This window comes from Mytilus galloprovincialis, chromosome 7 (assembly GCF_965363235.1).
Source record: "Mytilus galloprovincialis chromosome 7, xbMytGall1.hap1.1, whole genome shotgun sequence".
NCBI classification, from domain to species: domain Eukaryota; kingdom Metazoa; phylum Mollusca; class Bivalvia; order Mytilida; family Mytilidae; genus Mytilus; species Mytilus galloprovincialis.
In genome coordinates, this window is record NC_134844.1 from 61,324,129 (window position 1) to 61,339,623 (window position 15,495).

The 15,495-nt window shown below is 30.4% G+C and overlaps 1 protein-coding gene across 1 annotated transcript; it reads right to left on the reverse strand.

Annotated features, from left to right (window-relative positions):
- Positions 1–2,969: 2,969 nt before the first annotated feature.
- LOC143083418 (toll-like receptor 4) lies at positions 2,970–9,583 on the reverse strand. The gene is made up of 2 exons (XM_076259666.1): positions 9,451–9,583; positions 2,970–5,697 (listed from the first exon to the last, which is right to left on the reverse strand). Exon 2 carries the CDS (start codon positions 5,673–5,675, stop codon positions 3,579–3,581), a length of 2,097 nt encoding a protein of 698 aa, XP_076115781.1. The 5' UTR covers positions 5,676–5,697; positions 9,451–9,583; the 3' UTR covers positions 2,970–3,578.
- Between the last annotated feature and the right edge of the window lie 5,912 nt (positions 9,584–15,495).

Consider the following 15,495-nt stretch of genomic DNA (forward strand, 5'->3'; position numbering starts at 1 on the left):
GTATAGTAGAACACCCAATTGCAGGATAAATGTCTATATATGCAACAACAATCGGGTAGCCATTGCACACACAGTTTTTATCTCCGAGGTGATACTACAACTTCATTGTACTAACATGTCTTATAAAAAAAATATAAAGAATATTGATGATTCACTTCGTAAATACTTGCTGCTCAAGGGAGCTATTTAACCAAGAGTTCCTAGTGATTAAGTTGAATTCATCTCATCGTTAGTTTGATAGACTCGATCAAAAGTTGGCTGACCGTTATAATATATCCGTTTCACAGATAATAACAGTTATGTTCGAAATGTCGTAAGGACAACCCCGTACCTTTGTTCCGATTGTGACCTACCGAATTCGACTTATTACCGGGTTGGTAATAACACGCGCAACACGACGGGTGCAACATTGGGAGCAAGATATGTTTACCATTCGGAGCACATAAGATCACCTTCAGTTTTTGGCGGGGTTTGTTTTGCTTATTTTTTAGTTTTCTTAGTTATGTTTTGTGTGCTTTTGTTTGTCTATTGGTATTTTATTCGTTTAAGCCATGGCATTGTTTGTTTATCTAAGTTCTACGTATGAGTTTCAGTGTCTATGTGATATTTTTCTTCCCCTCTTTTACAACATATAGTCCTTGAACTAAGGGTTTCAAGTGGCAAAGTTAAATAATGTCTTTGAAAGTTTTAAAAGTTCACAAACGCCATCGTTATTAGGTTGATCGTTATGAAATATGTTAAAGACCACTGAAATGTTCATATTTGGATTAGTCACAATTTAATCCTTGTTCCTCTACTGCAACATCACTGAATGTTGTTTTTTAAGTGAGAGGTTAAGCTATCTATAAAACCAGTTTTATTCAATCATTTCTACATAAACGAATGCTTATATCAAGTCAAGAATATAACAGTTGTTATCCATTCGTTTGATGTGTTCGAGCTTTAGTATTTGCCATTTGAATTCGGACTTTTTGTCTTGAAATTTCCTTGGAGTTTTGTTTTTGTTTTATTTAACTTTTTGCATTGCGGTGTCTTAAGTTGTAATAGTACTTTTAGTAAACCGTGTCGTGTCTAACTTCCATCGTTTTTTTTTTTTTTTTTTTTTTTTTTTTTTGTAGAAAGTAATGTGTCTTTATTTCGTTTCTTTTGGTACGTTTTGCCCCAGAGTTTTCTTTTATATATGACTATAAAATATAACAAAGAAAGAAATAACACGAAACATAGCATCAACAAATCTTTTTTTTTTTCTTTTATAAGTATATGTTTATAGATCAAAAATTAAACAGAGACTGCACTTTTACAAATATTAGATAAATGTACAGGCACATAGTATAATGTAGTTAGTGTCTATAAATGAGATTAGTACAAATGATATAAAAAATAATGATCAGATTAAAGTTTTGTTTTCTAATTGCCAAAAAACAATATAAAAAATAAAAAAATATGTTAATCTTATAAGATGAACATCGTTTGCTTTCATTTTTAAAACAGGGTATACAAACATAAAGTATTTATTTCAGCTAAAACAAATCAATGTTTAAAATTGACAATGGAAATGAGGAATGTGTCAAAGAAACAACAACCCGATCAAAGAGCAAAACAATAATCTAAGGCCATCAATGTGTCTTCAACTTGGCGTTAAAATCCCGCAGTCTAAGGCGTGTTTAAACTGGCCCCTTAACTAAAAAAAGTGTTTTAGAGCTGTGATTATGGAGACCATACAAATGAACTAAACTTAAAAATCATACAGTATTTACAAAGAGGCTCTTGACTCGGTACAGGTGCAAAATGTTTCTGTTTCAAATATGTCCTAAGCGTTTCACAAATATATTCCTCGTTTTTAATATGTTATACATATATATTTATAAATATGTTACAGGCATTATCTAAATTAAGCATTTTGTAAAATGACTGATTTTTCAAGCAATTTATAAAATGCCTTACCAAGATAGGCATTTTCTTAAATGACTTTAACAAAAATCATCATTTAATAAATTGACTAAAAATATGAAGCTAAATTCACTAAATTGCCTGTTGAATTTGAGTTATTTGCAAAAACAATCTTAAAGATTGTACGGAGCTTTGTGTCTTGGAAACGATTGTTGTTGCCAGTGTCAAGGTGTATTATAGACAACAAATAGTTAGTTCATTTATAAATATAATTATAGAATTAGAAAAAGTAAACAATCAAACATTTTCTTAACATGCTATTTTTTTAAATTGTTCTCTGTCCAAATTTATAATAATCTATGAAGGTATACAAATTAATCGTGTCAAAAAATGTAACCCAAAATTGTCTGTAATGTTTAGTGTAAATAAAATCATCAACTTATTTAAACAATAAGGAGGCTTGGTTTATCAGTAAAATACGGCAAATGAAATAATAATTTTCAAAATGTTGCTCTGGATACTGTCTTTTGGTATAAGTTGATAAAATTTCATGGAAATTTGACTGTTATTTATGACTAACTTATTTCAATTCAGACTAAAACTGATTTTTACTGTACAAAAAGCTTCTTTTTTTATATTAGAAAATATAAAATATAAGAAAATTCAAATTAGAAAATTAAACTGAAATGAAAATATAATTTTCAAACGTTTGAATCTAATATTATTTTTAAATCATGAATAAAAAGCTTAAACCTTTGTTTTTATAAAATTTCTATGGAGATTTGAGAAAGTTATTGATGTTCATTGAACGGAGAAATGGAAGGAAAAAAATCGTTGTAGTTTTGCTCTAGATACAATCTGTTGATCATAAAGACACCTCTGAAAAAAATGTCATCATATTCATTGTAGATTTATTGATGTATACATTTGCCTTCAATGGAAATACCAAAGAGTTCTTATCAAGTAAACGTAAAGAGATACACACTCTATTTACAAGATACATAATAATTAATGTACATACAATGTATTCACAAAAAATGCAGTATATACGACCTGCACAGCAAATAAGATTCCCAGCAAGGGCTTAACCTAACTAAGTTATCACAAGTAAAATTGATCTGCACTTGATATATTCCATGACTCTATGTGATCATTTCATTTTACAAAATGCCTAAATTTAGAAAATGACTGTATTACATAAATAGAGATACATCGAAGAGAAACCATCTTGTTTAAATGAATACTAATACTTCAGATTATTTCTTTCGGGTTGAAAAATACAAAATAAAAATGTATATGCAGTCGGTAAATATTTTAAAATTGAATTGATATTTGAACCCTTCAAAACAGAACAAAATTCACCCTTTTTGTAATTGATTGTTCCAAAATAAATCAAAACTATATGCATGTAAAAATATATGTGCATTTGCATAAGGTCGATTTCTATCCGACGCAGCTCAATATTTGATTCATCTGAAATGTTAGGACATCACCATTAAAACAGAAAAAAACCAATAGCACAACTCAACAATAAAACTTAATTCAAAATTTCTTTCATTTTCTCCCAAAATACAACATTTCCCTGTTCATCATTTGGGTATTCGATACAGGAATCGTTTTGAATCTGAAATATTATGACATAACCATCAAAACAGAAAAAAACCAATAACACAACTCAACGATAAAACTTAATTCAAAATTTCTTTTATTTTCTCCCAGAATACAACATTTCCCTGTTCATCATTTGGGTATTCGATATAGGAATCGTTTTGAACATGTTCAAGCATAATAAGAGGAAGATCTTTTGATCGAAATTGGTCTAAGAATACTAAAAACAATATGTTTTCTTTACTTCTGGAATAAATACTTTCCATTCTCGCCATGTTAAATTCAAACATGCAATAGTATGAATCCAGAAAAGACTTTGTTATGATACACACTACCTTTCTACTTTCGTGTATAGAATTAGTTATATTATACGTAATCTCGTTTCCGGGCAAAAAATCACGTTTATGGATGCATAGTTTTGCATTGCCTCCTTCTTCTAGATTCGGTATACACTCTCTTACAATAAAATCTTGTTCATTGTCGGCATAGGATATGAAAGCATCGTATGTGTATTCCTGTTCATCAGTTTGGGCGATATTGTCTAGTTTATATTTACTCTTTATCATGTAGTATGCATATCGCAATCTCCATCTATATCTATATACAATTCCAATTATCGCGATAACTAACATTGACGTAATCGATATAGAAATGCAAATTATCAGAACGAGGCGTGATGCACAATTCTCTTTCAGTTGCAACATTGTACTTCTAAAGTCTGTCAAAAAAATAGTTGTTCCATTTGCGAATTTACATTTCGTCTCATTTTTTGCGGAAAAATAGTCCTGTTTGTCAAGTAACCATTCAATGAATGAAATAGCATCACAGCTGCATTGTAAGATATTTTCTCCAAGGTTTAATTTTACATTCGACGAACCAAACAGGACGTCTAATTTCTTCATAGACTTTTCGCTAAACTTTTGTATTCGATTATTCGATAAATCAAGAACTTGAAGTAACGTTAAATGCGAAATGTCAAAATCGATATCGGTAAAATAATTGTTGCTTAGATTTAAAACACGTAAACTTTGATGTCCATGGAAAATGGAAACATTCAAATAGTCAAGGTTGTTAAAGGCGAAATTTATTACCGTTAAGTTTGATGGATAGGAAGGATAATATGTTTTCAATCTTAAATAATCTCGGAGATTGTTATTTTCTAAATTCAGACTCGATAAATGGGGCATTGATAAACAGAAACAGATTAACTTGTTTGATGAAAGGTCCAAATACTTTAAAGTTATCGGTAAGTCAAAATCATGGACTTCACAACTCAAACATAATCTCTGCATTTCATTGTGATCTAAAAATAACTTCTGTACACCCGTTTTGTTTAAAGCATTGAAAACAAGGCGTTCCCACATTTTCCGTAAAGCTTCGATAGTGTCTGATAATACTAGTGTATCAACGGTGAAATGTTTAAAATCTTGCGAAATATTTGACCAAACCGTTAGCTCAGGATTAGTTGAACTAAGATTGAGATATTTTATATGTCGCCCTGAAAATGTTCCGACTGCATAGGATTTTATAACACAGTCAGTTATATCTATTTGGTCTACGTGAGGTATGTTGGAAAATGTTTTCTCATTGGCATCCATGACACAAAATCCGGCTTTGACTTTCTTTAATTTTGATAATGACAAAAATCCTTCACGAAACACATTATCAGGAGAGATGTCGATTTCAATACTTTGTAGATTTGAAAGGTCAGATATTATATATTGTGAAAACCAGGTGGCGTTCCACTCTTCAGACCTGCCTCTTTGAAGGCTTATATCTAAATTTGTTAAAAACTTCAAAGGTTGAAATACAGATTTAGAAAAATGTCGGCTATTGTAATCAAGACTGTTCTTTCGTAAAATTAATATTTCTAAACTTTCGAGCCCCAAAAATGCCCCAATTTCTAACCATTCTATTCTATTAAAAGACAAGTTCAGCTCCCAAAGATTACTCAAGTTCAGGAATGTCTTATTGTGTACAACTTTAATCTGATTACCGCTTAAGTCAAGTGAAACTATGCTTGATAGCACAACTGGAATTGACGTAAAGTTTCTTTTAGAACAATTTGCATGTAGATTTAGATGTCTATCTTCCCAATAACTGCATTGATATTCTGTTCTTTGAGAAATGATTCCATATACTGTTGTGACTATCGTCACGATGAGCAATACAAGCATTGCAAATATGATGCTTTTCTACCTGTTAAGATAATAAAAAATTAAAAATGATAAAACATTATGGAAGTTAAAGTCATTTACACGAGTGACTGGTGAACAATAATGGTTATCCATTCTTAAACCAATGCATGTATATAATTATCATAAACTAAGTCTTCTCTGGACGATGTTTTCATTTCTTACGCAAACATTTCGAATAATCGTCATTTTTTGTTGTCTCTGTCTGTTATGATATGAATTAATGAATTAATGAATGATAGCTAATTGACTGTCGTGTTTTGAAGCCGTATTATACCGATTATCATCTTATAGTAAACAATCAACAAAGAAGCATGGATATTGAGTACGTCTTTAACATGTACAATCAGATGATAGTTTATTTAAATGACAGATCCATGTGTATTGCGATCACAGAATTGTTACTAGAGGGTCACGCTAAGGTCACTTGGTATTTGGCAAAACATTTAGGAATTTTGGTTCTTAATGCTCTTCAACTTCGTACTTTATTTGGCCTTTTCATTTTTTTTTATTCGAGCGTCACTGATGAGTCTTTTGTAGACGAAACGCGCGTCTGGCGTATATAAAAAATTTAGTCCTGGTATCTATGATGAGTTTATTTGCATACGGAAAATATCGGCGAATTGCTTCCTGGGAGCAAGCAATTACAAAAGGTAAACTTCTTTTTTTATTTGCTTATGACTTTTACTTCAACTTTAACATGTATAATACACTAAGTCAAAGAAGGATTTAAGAAAAACAAAAAAACGTCAGTTTCGACAATATTGATTATATAAAACAGAAGATGTGGTATGATTGCCAATGAGACAACTATCCACAAAAGACCAAAATGACACAGACATTAACAACTATAGGTCATAGTACGGCTTTCAACAATGAGCAAAGCCCATACCGCATAGTCAGCTATAAAAAGCTCCGATAAGACACTGTAAAACAATTCAAGCGAGAAAACTAACGGCCTTATTTATGTAAAAAAAACAACATGAACGAAATACAAATATGTAACACATAAACACACGACAACCACTGAATTACAGGCTCCTGACTTGGGACAGGCACATACATAAATAATGTGGCGGGGTTAAACATGTTAGCGAGATCCCAACCCTCCCCCTAACCTGGGACAGTGGTATAACAGTACAACATAAGAACGAACTATAAAAATCAGTTGAAAAAGGCTTAACTCATCAGATGGACTAAAATACAAGTGGACGTGGACCGGTACTTATACATCCCGACACAAAAAGACACAATAAACAGATCTGAGAGTTCTGTACATTTAAATATATAATTCGTCAATGTTATGTCCCTTTGAAAATAACAATTGTATTTTTCCATCAAAATTAAAATCGATCAATGGAACAGTTTTAAGGTGGTTCCTAACACTACAGGGAGATAACTCTGTAAAGTCAGCTTAATGTTTTAATTACGTTATGTTGTAAAGGGAATAAGCTTCTCAATGATCAAAATTGGTGTTTGTCAAGCTGCTATATAACCAGTGTAATTTTTCTGACAAAACGGTTGGTTCAAAATTTTGAATTTTTTTATATTTTTGTTAAAGGGTCAAAGTAAATACTTTGACAAAATTTTAAGAAAATTAAACGAGCCAAATTAATTTTAGTGAAAGTGTTGGGTACCACCTTAAGGTTTATGTACCCTTCTGTAGCCATTTTTGTACGAATTTTTCAAACCTCAATTGTATCAAAACTAAAGATATAATAAATAATAGAGATAGGCCATTTAGTACATGTTCCAAGGGGAAACTTGATGCAAAGCATTATTTTTTACTGTTTCATTGCATTTGATAGAAAAAGAGGATTTTGTGGCAAATAAATCAAGATTTTTATAGAAAATCCACAGCCTTTAATACAGAGATTTTTGTTATAAAATTTGAAACATAAATTACTCACTTGATTTTCTATGATGTGCTAGTGTTTATTTTTTACAAAAAGTTCTAAGTAACCTGTAAATTCCAAAACACCTCGTGCTGAGTCACTAAAGTCGAGCGCACCCTAAAAGGTGTACTTGATTTTGACCATATTTATACTTGTCTTAACCAATAACTACATTTATAAACTTGTTTTAAGGAAATCAATGCTAGCACTGCATGCAATAATCCTATATCTATCAGTCATCAAATTGCCAAATATGAGAGTACAAGGATAAAGGCTGTGGATTTTCTATAAAAATCTTGATTTATTTGCCACAAAGTCCTCTTTTTCTATTAAATGCAATGGAACAGTAAAAAATAATGCTTTGCATCAAGTTTCCCCTTGGAATATGTACAAAATGGCCTATCTCTATTTTTCATTATATCTGTAGTTTTGATACAATTGAAGTTTGAAAAGTTCGTTCAAAAATGGCTACAGAAGGGTACATAAACCTTAATATGAATATTTATGCGAACAACTACTTTTGCAAAGGTACTATTTCTCTACCAAAATAAAAACTGTAGTACAATTTTTAGTACTATTTTGTTACTTTGAAATCATTGTAATATCTAGCTACCTGTAATACAGTGTATTTCACAGTACTTGATTTGTACTTGAAATATAAGTATTACAGATATTTGGTAACATCGTTACATTTACAGCATTTTTAAAAGTTTGTCTATTTTATATCTCTTAAAGTTACAATTTTCACACATACAATATTGTGATAACTGTTGGTATTAATTCTGTACCAAAATTTGTACTATATAAACTCATCATTGATACCAGGTTCAAAATTTTATATTTACGCCAGACGCGCGTTTCGTCTAAAAAAAAGACTCATCAGTGACGCTCGAATCAAAAAATGTTTAAAAGGCCAAATAGAGTACAAAGTTGAAGAGCATTGAGGACCAAAAATTCCTAAAAGTTTTGCCAAATACAGCTTAGGGAATCTATTCCTGAGGTAGAAAAGCCATAATTTTTCAAACAATTCAAATTTACTAACTTCATCTGATTTTTTACCTTATATAACAAAGTGTTCAATTTCTTTTGTTTAATTTCTACAAAGTTTCCGCCTGACTTGTTGTATAAATTTTATCACAGTATCTTTAAGTTCATATTTTCAAAGATATAATTGTAGTATAATTTAAAAAAAATGATGTTAGGTTAAATACCTGGCAGACTTGACTATGGAATGTATAGATCGAATACAGAAGTATTAGTGAAGTATTTGTATCAAGTATGAAAAGTGGAGATAATCATCGTTATTGTGTGTGTAAAAGAAAAGGAAGTACTTACGATTCTCTTAAATTTCGTCATTCGTTGAATGATGGAGGGGTATAAGACGTATTCTACTCATTCAAATATTTATTTTTGCATCAGAATACGACAGTTTAGCTATGTTTATTTGATTGATATACCGTATTAGAAGTGATAGGAGTTAAAAAAAAATCCGTGTTTTTGTTCATTAGTTAGAGACCCGTAGTTTTTTTTTAAGGCACTTCTGATTGCATGGCCACACAGCCTTTGTTCATTCATGTACAGGTTCACTTTGACTTCCGCATTTTTAACCAAAGCAATTGTTTATATATTACGTTAGTGTATTATCATTACCAAAATTTGAAAAAATGCAATGTTTTATACGAACATATTGAGCTTTGGGTAAGCTTATGACACAACATTCTACCAGATTTTAAATGAAAAGGGTGCACACGTTTATATAGGTGTCTATCAAATATTTAAAATATTATCATCAAATATTATATCAAATATATCAAATATTATATTAAATATATCAAATATTGTTGCTAAGTAAATACATTTACCTGTCAGTTTATATTAAACTTTCTTCTTCAACTATTATATGGCACACACGATCACACCATTTTAATGTTGGAGTAGTATGATAAGATACTTCCTACTATATGATAATGATTTAAAATTCGTATTGGAGATTCATTGTGAATGTTGTTGAAATAGGTGTATTCGTATAAATACTTCCCGTTTTGAATAATTGCTTCCTGTACATGTCATGATTTTAGCATTACAATGTACCTATTTTGTATGGTGATGGTTTAAATAAATGTGTTTTGTCAAGTTATTCAAATCTTTCGTCAAACCCGTCTTCACAATAGACTTAAATATGTACTTTCTGACAAATGAAAACAAAAACATAATTTTATTTTAAAATTTCAACATTTGAAACTTGTAATATGTTTTTTTACAGAATGTATATTAATTAAAATTTCTCCATACATAGCGTTTAAAACTTTTTTTAAAACATCCATCCACCCTTTAGTTTTTCAGTTTTATTGTGCATGTTTAGCATTAGGACCTTTTCATGTATAAAATCTGATGTCTCGTTTATTGATGCACAATGTCATATTGTGATTTGATCATCAGATATAACACCAATGTCATTTATTTGCATTTGTACAAAACACATACTTTACCATTATATGTATCGTCATAGAATAAGAGATTTTTAATTTCCTACTAAGTAGTACAGTCCAAAAATGAATGATATGGTAAAAAAAGGCATATGTTGTTAATGTATATCTTACGTACTATTACTACAGTACTGTGAATCATCGCCACCTGAAACTGGATTCAATCGAAGCAAAGAGTATACATTTAATACAAAATCCTGTTTGCTTCTTGTTTGCATAAAACAATTCAACCACAAAATATCAAAAAATGATTTTATCAGCTGTTACCTCATCAAACCAGAAGAAGAAACAATTTACACTTAAGGAATTCTTACCTTGAATAGTTATTTATCACTTTTGTCCCCTATTCGTTGGTTCCAAATTATCGGTGGCCATGATACACAGTGAAAACTACTGTTATGAGAAAGAAAAAAAAACTCCTTTTATGCTATACTAAATTATAATATGCTTTATGTAAATGTTTTTCCGACGTAGTCGGTATAGTTTCGGTTTGTGCCCTTTGACCTTAAGGACGCTTAACTATGGCAACAGAATACGCATGCTCGAAAATCTTTTCTGTGATTGGACAAAATGCTGTCATGGTGGGTGATTTGGTTGTGTTTGAAAAATCGTCTCGTTAATTATATCGTGATGGAAAGCAAGTGAAAAACTATAAATATTTGAACTAGATCTTACAAAGATTTATATTTTTATTAAAATAATTATTTCTTCAATAGCTCTTTGCATCCGTGACAGCTGTTTATTCGGGACAATTATATAATTTTTTATGTAAACTTTGTTGTACGAACGTACATGACTTTTAGAACGCACCTACGCATGTGAGATTTCCGCGGGGTTTTGGTGAATGTAAACAGAAAGATACGAGGACCGAGAATACTGAACACAAACAGAGAAAACGTTATTTAAATGGTATTTTTGTGCTTCTAAAGGTTATCGAAATGATAGTTTTAAACATATACTCAAATTTAAATACGTCGGATATCTTTTTTAAAGATAGTTCTTGTTTAACTTATAAGATATTCTCTTCTTTTTGTTTCAATTATTCCTAGGTTCTTTATAGTTTGGTATAGGTTATCATAAATGTAATACTGAAATCGACGAATACAAAAAGCGTACTGATATATTTTCGAAACTGCAGAGGAGAAATTATTACGCTGTTGACAGCGTCTATTGTTACTATCGTTATCTTCTTATCTTCTTATTAGAGTACACTCAGCTACTAAATGCAAGTTCAAACCCAATTGACTGATTAAAAAAATGTTGTATCTAAAACCAAATTTATCACATCCAACTTCCAATGTTTGTTTTACTTATTATTATCTTATATATTTTTCGTCAACAAATGTTTGAAAAATATTCAACTACTCCAATATAGAACATGCGTAAAAAAACATAAAGGCACAACTAGAAATGTAAGTGAATTAAAACAACTTGAAAGTACGTCTTACTTGTGGAATATAAGGTCTGTCGGTGATACGTTTATTTGAGAGAGAGGAGAAGAAAACCTGGACCGAAGTGTTTCTGATAAACATTAGCAACACGACAGGTGCCAAATGCGGAGCAGAATCTGCTTATCCTTCCTAAGCGCCTGAGATCACCCCAAGTTTTTTGGAGGGGTTTGTGTTGCTTAGTCTTTATTTGTCTGTCTTGTGTCTTGTGTACTTTTATTTTTCTGTTTGTCTTTGTCTTTTTTCTTTCTAAGCCATGGCGTTGTCAGTTTATTTTCAATCTTTGCGTTTGACTGTCCCTTTGGTAAATTTGCTCATCTCTTACTAAAATTATAGTAAAAATATACGATTAAAAGAATAATTATACACATCCACCACCCATAAAAACCCATGTACACAAACACACAAACACACCAATATACCCAAATTCACCCACACAAATATCCCTAATGCATATACACACACTCATACTGACAGAAATCGATATCATTGACAAGTCGATCTTGTTCCCTTCTTCTATTAGAAAAATAATTCAATTCCTCCTGAATTTTTTATCAATCATATCGTGATACTTCGACTGTTTGAAATATATTACAAAATGTATTTCAGATCTGTTTTTTTATATTAATAGTGGAAAATATAGTAGAAGTTCAATTATCTAAAATTGCTACTATTTTAATAAACAAATCGATTATAAGAATTTGTGATCAAATATGCTGGGAAATATATCTATATATATAAAGAAGAATAGGTTATCATCGTTACGGTTATGTATATTATGTATTGTGATGGTCAGATCACTGAACTGAAACATTATGAAATAAATACATATATTTAAAAATAATAGTTTATTACAAATATAAAGGGAACCGGAACAGCAAATAATTAAGACCAGTCAATGTTACTGAGTAAATTTTTAAACGCATACCAAAGACATTTTTTATATAAATTAATTGTATATATATAACGCAACTTAGATAGTTCTCTCAAGATTTTTCATTCAACTAACAGCAGCACCCTTTTTCTTTTAAAAAAAATGAAAAATTAACCTACGAATTTATTGTTTTTCAAATAACGATTTTTGTAATAAAATAATTAAAAGAAAAGTAGGGATTAGCGAGGATTTTTTTATATTGACACTTCATAGATAAAACCAGAGGATTTCTGAATATTTGGCAAAATATCAAAAACAAGAGGAGCGAACATCCTTAAAATGTGCCAGAATATGGCAGTAAAACTATTCTAAAACAGTGAATAGAAGAGGGACTTTTCGCTGTGAAGTTTCCTCGGAGAACCGGCTCCATCCCTTTATCTTTTTTTTTTATAGTTTTAACCTAGTGCAAATTCTAACAGTTAAAAAATAAACCATTTTGGGAAAATTTGATTTCTTAAACTAAAAGTGTCAACTTCTACTATAGACCTTATCATGACTGATCCTTACAGTGTTGCACAAAAACATATGCAGAAAATTCTAGAACAGTTCACCTCTCACTATATATTAAACAATATTTATTTATTGCCACTTCAGGTATTTATTCATTTGTTTACTTATCTATTCATTTAATTATTTATTTATTCATCTATTCATTTATTCATTTATTTATTTATCTATCTATTCATTTAATCATTTATTTATTTATCTTTTTTAACTTTCTTTATATACATGAATATGGCAGTTATTATCAATTCGTTTGATGTGTTTGGGCTTTTAATTTTGCCATGTGATTGGGGACTTTCCGTTTTAAATTTTCCGCGGAAATCAATATTTTTGTGATTTTACTTTTTTCTAGTAATACTATGTTATTTAATTATTTCTTTTTGTTAAGACGGTACCTAACACCTCAGCTAAAACAAATTTGGCTCGTTTAATTTTCTTAAAATTTTGACACAGTATTTACTTTGACCCTTTTACAAAAATATAAAAAAAAATTAAAAAATTGAACCAACCGTTTAATTAGCAAAATTACACTGGTTTGACAAACACTTATTTTGATCATTGAGAAGCTTTATATTCCCTTAAGAACACAACATTATTAAAACGTTCTGCTTATTTTACAGAGTTATCGCCCTGTAGTGTTAGGTACCACCTTAAATCTGGTTTACTTTTCGGTATAGATTGTTTTGAGTGGCTATTTTTACTTATTGTTATATCTATTGATTTTAAGCTTCAGAATCGTTATTTTACATATCTAATGTATCACTATAATTTATATAATAATATAAAACCACATACGTGTGTTTAATGTTAATGATCTGTATAAGGCTTCTGACGACAGAATGTATATTCTAAATAGTTCAACTGTGAAGAATAAAAAACAGATCTTTTATCTGTATGAGGGTCCTAGATCTTTAGATATACAAAGCCGTACGAGGACATATAGTTACTCTAGACCACATCATTTTGCAATCATACATTTTTTGACAATGTTACCTATTATGTCTGTTTTGTTTACGCATCGTACGTTAAAAATACAATGGAATTTGATGCAACTATCACACAAGTGAGAGGTTTAACACTATAAAACCAGGTTCAATCCACCATGTTAGACATTTAAAAATGCCTGTACCAAGTCAGGAATATAACAGTTGTTGTCCATTCGTTTGATATGTTTTATCATTTAATTTTGCCATTTGATAAGAAACTTGCTGTTCATATTTTTCTCGGAGTTCAGTATTGATGTGATTGTACTTTTTAGTAAATTTTAGCAAAAAACTACTTATTAACGACATTCAGAATCGTCTAATATTGTTTTTCAATTTTAGTTTTGTCTGCATATTTCACTAATATACGTACAATTTGAGTTTTGAAACTTTCCTGCATGATTTGAAATGAGATGTCGTACTTTTGTACTAGAATGATTGCTCTTATCGTGGATCCAAAACTACCAATACGTCCGAACAGTCTGTTCAGTGGAACGGATTCTTAAATAAAGACAACAGTAGAATACCGCTGTTCGAAATTCAGAAATCGATTGAGGAGAAAAAATCCGGGTTACAAACTATCACTGAGGGAAACACATCAAATATAAGAAGAGAACTTCGACACAACAGAAACACAACATTAAAATGTAACACACACAGAAACGAACTATATTATAATGGTCATATTCGTAACTTAAAACAGGACATTTTAAGAAAAAATGGTGGGTTAAACCTGGTTTTGTGGCATGCCAAACCTCCTGCTTTTATGGCAATGTTAAATATAACATTAAAATGAAATTAAAGGACTACAATACAAATGAATGGAAGAACATATAGGACAGAGAAACACACGAATAATAGCTAACAAAAGGGACCTATTAAGACTGAAGAATTAGTGGCATGAACTTGACTAACCGTTGCCTGCTGACTGGTCGCTTTATCAATAATAGTGCACATAATGTAATATGCATGTATATTTATAGTGAAATTTCTTTGAAACATATTATCTGTCGTTTTTAATTATGTGCGTATACAATTCGGGACCACTTCTGTTATTAAAGTCAGTTTGAATTTTGATAAAAATCAAATAGGAGTTCTCTTGTGCGTCATAAACATCGTTCGGCATACTTAATCCAAGCAAACAAGAAATCTTTAAATGTTGTTAAATCATAATAATGTATCTGTTTAGGTAGAACAAATCGAGGTATCCTATAATTTAAAAAATAGTTTTCGTGTAAATATCTATAATACTAAAATTACGAGGTCCAATTTGTCAGCCGTCATCACGTAAAAACGACGAATCAAAGAATTCAACTTTATATATAACTAATATAGTACATCCCTTTTTGCACCCATTGTATAAAAGAAATTAATCAACGTTTGTTCGTTTGATCTCAGTACTTCATTGGTTAAAATCCGATTATGACGTCGAATTTTCTTGCTTTCCTCTAAATTTCCTATTGTGACGGCATGAAAAAAAGGCGACCATGCCTGATGACGTCACATACAAGGAACACATTTTTTGCAGATAATTCGAAAATAAGGAATAAAT

Coding starts and splice junctions, on each gene's coding strand:
- LOC143083418 (XM_076259666.1), bottom strand. CDS start 5,675: ATGCTTGTATTGCTCATCGTGACGATAGTCACAACAGTATATGGAATC.